The sequence below is a fragment of the Callorhinus ursinus genome, unplaced genomic scaffold (genome assembly GCF_003265705.2).
Source record: "Callorhinus ursinus isolate GAN/ISIS: 27379988/994484 unplaced genomic scaffold, GSC_fseal_2.0 scaffold24, whole genome shotgun sequence".
Classification (NCBI taxonomy): Eukaryota; Metazoa; Chordata; class Mammalia; order Carnivora; family Otariidae; genus Callorhinus; species Callorhinus ursinus.
The window spans coordinates 16508539-16517210 of record NW_027397086.1 but is presented as its reverse complement, the minus strand read 5'-3'; the positions used below and the strand labels follow the sequence as shown (position 1 = coordinate 16517210).

Genomic DNA, 8672 nt, shown 5'->3' with positions numbered 1-8672 from the left:
GGCGGCGGCGGCGGCGGCGGCGGCGGCGGCAGCGGCGGCGGCGGCGGCGGCGGCGGCATTGTGCGCGCACCAGCAGCCCGGCCCGGGAGGAGCAGGACGCGCCGGGGCCGCCTCCTCCCGCACGGACCCATGAACCAGCCGGGCGGCGCGGCGGCTCCGCAGGTACGACGGGGGGCCGGGGGCATGCACCGCGCGGGGGACCCCGGGGGGCTGGGGCCCGGGGCGCTGCGCCACTTCATTGCAAGATTTGCAAAATGCAAAGTGCCTGGGCACGTTTGCGGGCTTTTTGTGGGCGCAAACCGGGGGGTCGGGGTCTGGGGAGCCCCCCCGGGCGCCACGGGGCGTGAGGAGGCTGGGGGTGACGCGGGGGTCTCTTCGGGCCCCCACCCAGCGCCCCCTCCAGCCCCGGGCTCGGACCGGAGCCCAGAAAACAAAGCGGCGAGAGAACAGAGCAGCCATTTCAGTTTGGACAATTCACATTTTGCAAAAATGCAACCCCTTCCAGCTCTCCCCCCCTCCCCCCCAAATTTGCAATTTCTGCCTGACCCCCTCTGCGCTTGGGGTCCCTAATGACCCCCCGGGAGGTCTTTCCCTTCTGGCCCCCCATCTTTGCAACAATCTTTTTTTTTTTAGGCCATATTTCCCTTTCTCAATTTTTTTTTCTAATTTTTCTTCAAACGGTAGTTTTTTCCCATTAAAACGACGCCACCTAGAGGATACTATTTTGTAAATAAAAAAAAGAAATTAAAATTGAAAAGAAATATTTTTTATTTCTTATTTTTTCAGAAGTTTGCACTATAAAGCAGTGGAGGGGGAAAGGATTCTTTTTTTTTCTTTTTTGGGGTGAAAATTTTCACTTTGATCTTTCTTGGAGCATGGAGACAATTTTTATTTCTGAAGCCAAATCCAGATAATATGTAAATGAAAATTAAGCTGGAATTTGAATGAATTCAGTTTTTGAGGGGGAGAAAGCAGAAAGCCTCCTAAAACCGAAGTCAATTTGGCTTCCTCACTCATTTTAGTTTGACAGAAAAACTAATTGGAATGAGGAAAGGAGGGAAATTGTTGAGTTTAGAGAAAACTGGGAGAATTGGCTTTATGAAGCAATTAGAAATTGTACTTCATTGTAATTTGGAACTTGTTTAGCCCAGTGGGCAGAAAAGACTAATTTCGCCATTTGGCAATATTTAAAGTTTTTCTGTTTTCAAGAGGGAAGGATTTAAAGAGAAAATAGATCCTAAAATGTTGGCTTTGGACACACCCAAAAATTGTAGTTTTTTTTTTTCCAATTTTGCATTTATATTTTACTGCATTTAAATCCCAAGGTTCTAAAGAAAAACAGAAACTGGAAAAGTTAGAGTGAAATCCTGTGTTTTTTTTTCCTGCATTTGTTGGGTTTTGTGTTGTTTTTTTTGTTTTTTTGTTTTTTGTTTTGATGGGATAATTAAGACTATTTTCTGATTTTGTTTCCTGAAAGGTCTAGGCATTTCTTTTTTTGTTGTTGTTTTATCTAGAAAATGTCAGGAACCTTTTTTGAGCAATATTCAGTGAAAAAAATGTAAATTTATTACATTATACAAATTGAGTAGCCCACAGATTTGTAGGAGAGACCGCCATTAAAATAAGATATGCATAATTAACATTATTATGAAAAAACTAACAGTGGATTCACAAAAGCTCATTTTTTATGACATGCAACTGAATCAGTTGATAAAGACAAGGGTTGAAGAATCCTTGCTAGGAGAGAATTTTCCCTTCTCTGTGCTTGCTTACTCTTCCAATTTGAAAAATTTATTATTTTTTAAGAAATCCAGATTGGTTTTAGGCCTCTGATTGTGATGTGGGGTTGGTAGTTCATTAGCATTTGGTATTTTTCACAAATTTGATTACTTTCAAAGGGGAAAAGAACATTCGCTTTGATCATTTTGGGGGGTCTGTGATTAAAAAAACACAAATTTTACTGACTTAAGAAGGAAAGATAAAAGGAGGACAGAGAGGAGATGAAAATTTTGATTCTTATCCATCTTCTCTAGTGGAACACTTAAGTTTGCTGAAAAAATGGGGTAAAACACCAATTCGGCTGATTGTAGCATCAAAATTTAATTTTTTTAAAAGAAGAAAAATGAAAATAGACACAAAAGCCGACCCAAAGGTACTTGCCTTTGGGACATAAAAGCACAAATGCAAACAGTATTTGATGTAGTTTTTTGGCCTTAAAATGAAATCAAATGAAGGTGAAAACAAAAATTTTTTTTTTAGAGGACAAATATTGACTGAATTGAAATTTAGCAGATGAAAATAAGGTCACCCAAAGTTGAAGGGTTATTTTTGATGAATTCGTATCTGGTTGAATTTGCTGGAGATTTTGAACCAAAAAAAAAAGTTTTTAATCTTTCTGTTCAGAGGAGGGGGGGATATTGTTAGCATTGGCAGGGTGGGATCTTGGTGGAACCTTGTGTGGGGGTTATGGGGGTCACCCGGGGTTAGGATGGGAAACCCTGTGTCCCTTAAGCTGGGTACCAGCTAGTCTTGGAAAAAATGGTGGCCCCAGTTCATGGATTCCCGCCCCGTTTTGTGGGGATTCAAATTTCTGAGGGGATGCGAATTCTGTGAAATATATTTGACAGTGGCAGAGGTTCGACATTTCCCATCATCACCATTGCATTTGGGAGATTTTATTTTTTTAGTAATGACCTCCTTCAGGGCTGACCGGCCATATTCTGACATATTTGGAGTGAGGTGTTTTGTTGTTGTTGTTGTTGTTGTTTTTAAGTAGGATAATTGAAAAAAAAAATTTTTTTTTCTGTTGAATTATTTAGGCTGATGCCTAGGACGGTCAAAGAATTTGTAATTTCCAAGGGCTCTGGAGGCCTCCTGAGACAGTAGGACTGAGTTTAGCAAGTGATGGAGGGGAGTTCTGCCCTGGGTTGGGGAGGGGTAGGTGGGCACCCCTACTGGGCATCTGAGAAAAAGTCAGGGTTGTAGATAACAGGTTATTTCTGGTGCAAGGAATGAAAAATATTGCAGCACGTCCCTTTGTGTGTCCTGGGTCTCCTGACACACAACTCAGATTCCTTCAATTCCATTCTGTGAAATTTTGTTGTGTTGTCTATGGTTTCAAGGGAACCCCCGTGAGGAATTGAAAATCATTTCTGTTTTGTAGACTTGTTTTTTCCTTTTATAAAAAAAAAAATTGGTTATTCTGATCATGTTTGTTGTAAAGGAAATAGAAGTGCATGATGGTACTGTTGGGGGCGGGGTCAGTTCTCTTTTGTTTCTATTGGCGTCTCCCAGGACTAAGATCTGACCTAGGCCTTGGCCTCTCTCACCTATTTTAGATGGAAGTGTGACCAGAAATGGATATATGAGCTCATTTTTATTAACCTATGTCTGTTCACCAAACTCTCTTATAATATTGGGCAAAAAATTGGCAAATTGGACTCGAGGGGTGGTAATTTGATGATGGGCTGAGTTATTTTGGTGAAAGATCATTTATACTGTTTCACAGTAGAGACTCTTATTACTTAATGTTTTGCTTTTCTGCCTAAGGAGTTTTTTTTTTTTTTTTTTTCTAATAAGGTTTGAAATTTCAAGGGCCTGCTTTACAGCTTGACTTTGGACCAAACTAGGAAAAAGGGTTTGCTTATACTCTCAGCCCTGCACAGAGGTGAACTTGAACAAGGGCTCTTGCTTTTGCAGAAGAAAAGCAACAAAGATGGCTGGTCAGCATAAGGCTGACCTCTCCCTGGTTCTAGAAAATAAACAGCCAGTGGTTTGTTTCATTTGAGAAACAGAGTTTAAAAACTCCTCCATTGTCACATACAATCCGCGCCCCCCCCCTTTGACTCCGCTCTTGGCATGCTGCTACCTCTGACCTCAGAATCCTCATGTCTTCTCCTTGGTGGGGTGGTAAGAACTTCCCCTGCTGTGTTTTAGTGGATGTATAAGCTGACTTTCCGTGGTTGTGGTGAAAATTTAAATTTTGTCCATGCTCTTGTTATGTTTGGGGTCAGTAGTGTCTCCTCCCTGGTGATGTAAAGTGAAGTGGCCTTGTGGGTCCACAGGAGCCCTAGTTCACCCAGGGTCTTGCTGTATGACCTTGGACAAATCACTTTTTCCTTCTGAGCCTCAGTTTTTGAGATCTTGGATCAGAACAAGGATAATAATAAACAGGTTTCATCCCTGATTCTGACTTCAAGTGATTGGCTGTAGCTGCCTAGAGCACTGTGTTGAGAAGGATTCTGAGGTCCCATCTGGATGCCCGGATTCTGGAGAGAGGGGTGCAGCGAGCATCACAGAGCAAGGACTACATCTCTTTTTCGCCATACCCAGGGCTAGGTTGCGAATCGTGACCCACTGTAAAATCAATTTCGTGGTTCACGGTCAGCGTAAAAAAAGAACGGAATGGAACATAGAAGGACACCAAAGTGCAGAGGCATAGCACAGTATGGAAGGTAAGTGTTGTCTCATGAAACTTCTGTTTTATTTCCGTTTGCCGATCCATGTGCACGATAAATGTAATTCCTACCGTTAAAGGAGTTGGCAAGGTAGTGGACCGATGACACACCTTGATGTGCTGCAGGTACCCTGCACTTTCCCAGTTCGACTCTTCTTTTCTTACTTATTATTCCAGTTGATTTTGACTTGAACCCTGTGGAGTAGGTGTCCTGTGCCACATGGTTTGTCTCCTGGCTGAGCCTACCTTTTGGGCCACTGGGAAGAAGTCTCAGCTCCCTGGCGGTTGGGCACACACCCCAGCTTGTTGGCCTTGGAGAAGCCTGGAACGACAGGTGCTAGAGTGAAGGCAGCATCTGTGCTGCCTTCTCTTGCCGGAAAGGAGATTTTTTAAGAAGCCTGGAATACCTGTCTCGGTGGGAGAGCGAGCAGCCACGCTTACTTTTTCTTGCGCACTTTTACTTCAAATTGCCATAGGACTTTTTCTGGAGTTAGAGCCTTTGTGTTTGCGCTGTATTTAAATTTTAATCGGACTCTGTGAGTGTCTATATTTTGATGTATGCGCTTCCTAAAAACTCCGCAAGTTGCTCTTTGTCTCCTCATCTGTTGCATGTTTCAGACCGGCACTGTCCCATGGAAATAGAATTTGAGTCACAAATGTGAGCCACACACATAATGTTAAGCTTTCTGGTGACACCTAAAGAAAGTAAAAAGAAACAGGTGGAATTAATTTTAATAATATAGTTATTTAATCCAATACATCCACAGCATACCATCCTTTCAGTATCTCATTCATATAAAGAATTGTTAGCGTGATATTTTATGGTCTTTCTTTGGGAGCTATTAAGTCTTTTCTGACTAGCCACATTTCATGTGCTCAGTAGCCACATGGGGCTCGTGGCTTCCGTCTTGGACAGCACAGGGCGAGACCAGTGTTGCATCTAGTTGTTGTTATGGGGTGGCCTCGGAAGGTTAATGACACATCTTTCAAAGCTCTTGGTTTTGTTGGTGGGACTTCCTTCCTGAGCCCTAGATGCTCTGCGGTGGTTCAGCCTGTAGTGGTGAAGAGTTCTACCTTTTAGCCTCTTGTGGCTGAAGTGGTCCAAATCTTGTATTTGTCCCAGAGCAGTCTTCTACCAGGATCAGGCCAGAACACTTTAGTTAAACTTGACAAATGGTGGCTAGAAACCCCAGGATGATGTGTCTCGGCATGCGTGCCCTTGTAGCTGAGAAGTACAGGTGCAGGGGGTGGGTTTTAAATAAAGTCTGGCCTAAAGAAGGATGAAGATGTCAGAAGACAGCAGGTGGGAAGGACCAGGGTTGGGATCTGAGAGGAAGGAGGACATTGTGGGGAGAGATGGTCTGTCAGTGGGATCCGTGTCTGAACTGAACATGGGACCACCCAAGAATCCCCCCTGGATGGGCCTCAGGGCCTTAGGTCAGAGGCATAGACAATTTCGGACCTCTGCCCAGCTGGTGAAATGGGAAGTAGGATTTGAGGTCAAGCAGACCAGAGTTTGGAATCCTACCCCATGGCATGGTTAGCTTTGTGTTACTTTGGGAAAGACACTCCTGGTTTTGGAGCTACAGCTTCTGTACCTGGAAAAAGGTGGGTAATAATCCTGACCTTGATGGGTTGATTTATGGTTAAATGAAGCGGCACGTGGGAAAAGACCTAGCCAGTCCTTGGAAGATGGTCCTTAGAAGGAGGTCAACACATGTTAGTTACCTCTTTTTTTTTTAAAGATTTTATTTATTTATTTATTTGACAGAGGGAGACAGCGAGAGCAGGAACGCAAGCAGGGGGAGTAGGAGAGGGAGAAGCAGGCCTCCCGCCGAGCAGGGAGCCCGACGCGGGACTCCATCCCAGGACCCTGGGATCATGACTGGAGCCGAAGGCAGACGCTTAACGACTGAGCCACCCAGGCGCCCCGTTAGTTACCTCTTGACCCAGTGGCTGGCGGGTCTCTGTTGGGGGAGATCGAGTTGCAGCGACCACAATTTTAATAGTTCTGGAAACCTGGGGGCTTATCTTTAATAAGATGGAGTTAGGGAACAACAGAACTGTCCACTTTTTTGGTTGTTGCTCTAAAAACAGACCAGGATGAGATGTCTCCTGGACCTTACGCGTCTTGTCAAAGTGTTCTTAATGCTTTCATTCCAGGGATGCTGTAGTTCCTCTGAATATTTCTGGATTTGTTGCAAAGCCTGTGGCACAGTCTTTAAAAGGGATAAATCTTAATCCCGGGCGAACTGTGTACCTCCTTGGAGCTTCTGTTCCCCCTGGGCCTCCTGTCTTTAGGGAGGCCCTTACTCATTCCTTCCCCTTCCCCTTACTCATCTCTGCTTTGAGGAGCCAGAACACCCCCGTCAAGACCTCCTGCATGTCCTGTTCTGTGCAGCGCCCCACACCGGCCCAGGTGGACTTCATCTCTGCCTGCCCTGCAGTACTTCCCAAATACTGTGGACCCACAGATGAGAGTTGCTGGTTTGCATTTCTCTCTCTCCAGCCAGCTTGTGAGTTCCTTGAGGGCAGAGAGCATGGGTTATTCATTTTAGGGTCTGGCACAGAGCAGCAGCTCAATAAATATTTGATGACTTAATTTGATTTTTGGAAATAGCTCAGATCAGTCAGATTAGAGTCTAGTGAGGAGTCGGTGACCAATTTGGGTTTGGCCATTTGGTCAGAAGTACTGTTTTACTAGGGAGCCCTAAGCACCTTTTTTTAGAGCTGGAGTAATCAGAGGGGGGCTCCTTGAATGGGGATAACACTCCTTTGAATTTTACGCATCTTGGGGAGTTTTAAAAGAGTTTCCCACCCCCTTCACCCCCTCTTGTATAAACAATTTCTTTAAAATGGATGAGGGGCCAGGTAGGGTCATCATCCAGATGGCTAATTGGCAGGTATGGCGAATGGTCTCAGCACTTCTAAGGAGGTGGAAATGGGGAAAACCTTGAGGTACTAGGTACTGTGTTTGCTTTGGGAGCTGGTTGTCTTGGTCATGGGCCCAGGAACGGGGCAGCGGGGGGCTGTCTGCAGAACACCTGCAACACCTTTACTGTAGCAGCTAAATGTGTGATTCAGTGTTCAATCAGACCCCATCTGTGGTTGGATTATGGTTTGCATTATGCCAAAGATTCAAGGAAAGTCTATGGGAGAAAATTGAGAACATTCTGTTTATTTGCTTAATTTTTTTTTCTGTAAGCTTTATAAAACACTGTCACTTTTCACACTTCGAGCCCAGCCCAGCAAGTGAGCACAGGATCCCAGTCTGAGGGAGACTGTATTTCCTCGATGGTCATGTTCCAACTTATTCATATTTCTGAAATTAGGATGTGTCTTACAATAGATGTTTCCTGTTAGTACATTCCCTCTTATTTTCTTCTCCACCAAAAGCTGTTATAAAACCCATGGTGTGTTTAACAGTTGAAGGCATCTTGGAATTGAGGTAGGGTGTCATGTTGGTGGGGTGGGATGTGACATGAGGGACTTCCAGTTCTGCTCTTGTCTACGTCACTTAGCTCTGGGCGTGGCTTCTCCACTCATACAGTGAGGACAGGACTTGGCCTTGGGGAGAAGCATCTGGAACTTTGAATTAGTACCCCTTTCCTTCCATGTCTTTGCGTGGGTTTCATACTTTGCTGTGCCCCTTCTCTGACAGGTGTAAGAAGCCCATGGGGGGGAGGTTTAGTGTCCTGCCAATGGTGGAATGCCAGTTTGACATTTCCAGGGTAGAACGAACAGGTCGAAGTTGAAGGGATAAGGCTTGGCTTCCTTCTCTGCTCTGCTGCTTTATTGATCTCTGGCAAAGTTCTTGATTTCCCTATGTGTAAAGTGGGGATGATGGGGATGGATGGTACCCTCAGCACTGGGTTCTTGTAAAAAGTGGTGAGGGATAGTGAGAAGAAAGCTTTGTAAAGGGCAGGGTGCTTTTCACTTGCAGCATGTTATTTGTACAACGTCTAGTCCAGGGCTGGTAAATAAGTAATATATACATACTGCTGCCGCCTATTTTCAAGCCTGTGGCAGACATTGCTAATCGATCTTGGCCGTCTTTTCCATTGCATCTGGCCAGCGACCTCAGAGTCCTCCTTAGTATGATGAAACTCAACCCAGCAGTTGAGTTTAGCATGGGACATGAAGCCAGTTTGTCATTCCTGATCTAGTTACACACACACACACACACACACACACGAAGGGAGGTGCAGTTCCACAC

At 44.7% G+C, this 8672-nt stretch overlaps 1 protein-coding gene across 5 annotated transcripts in view; it reads left to right on the top strand.

Annotated features, from left to right (window-relative positions):
* Nucleotides 1-42: 42 nt before the first annotated feature.
* The window catches only part of ZNF618 (zinc finger protein 618), a 177777-nt gene continuing 169147 nt past the window's right edge, over nucleotides 43-8672 (top strand). For all 5 annotated transcript variants that reach the window (XM_025888298.2, XM_025888297.2, XM_025888303.2 and 2 more), the window contains exon 1: nucleotides 43-162. In XM_025888298.2, the coding sequence (XP_025744083.1) occupies nucleotides 130-162 (33 nt within the window). In that variant the 5' untranslated portion in view covers nucleotides 43-129. The remainder of the gene's footprint in view (nucleotides 163-8672) is intronic.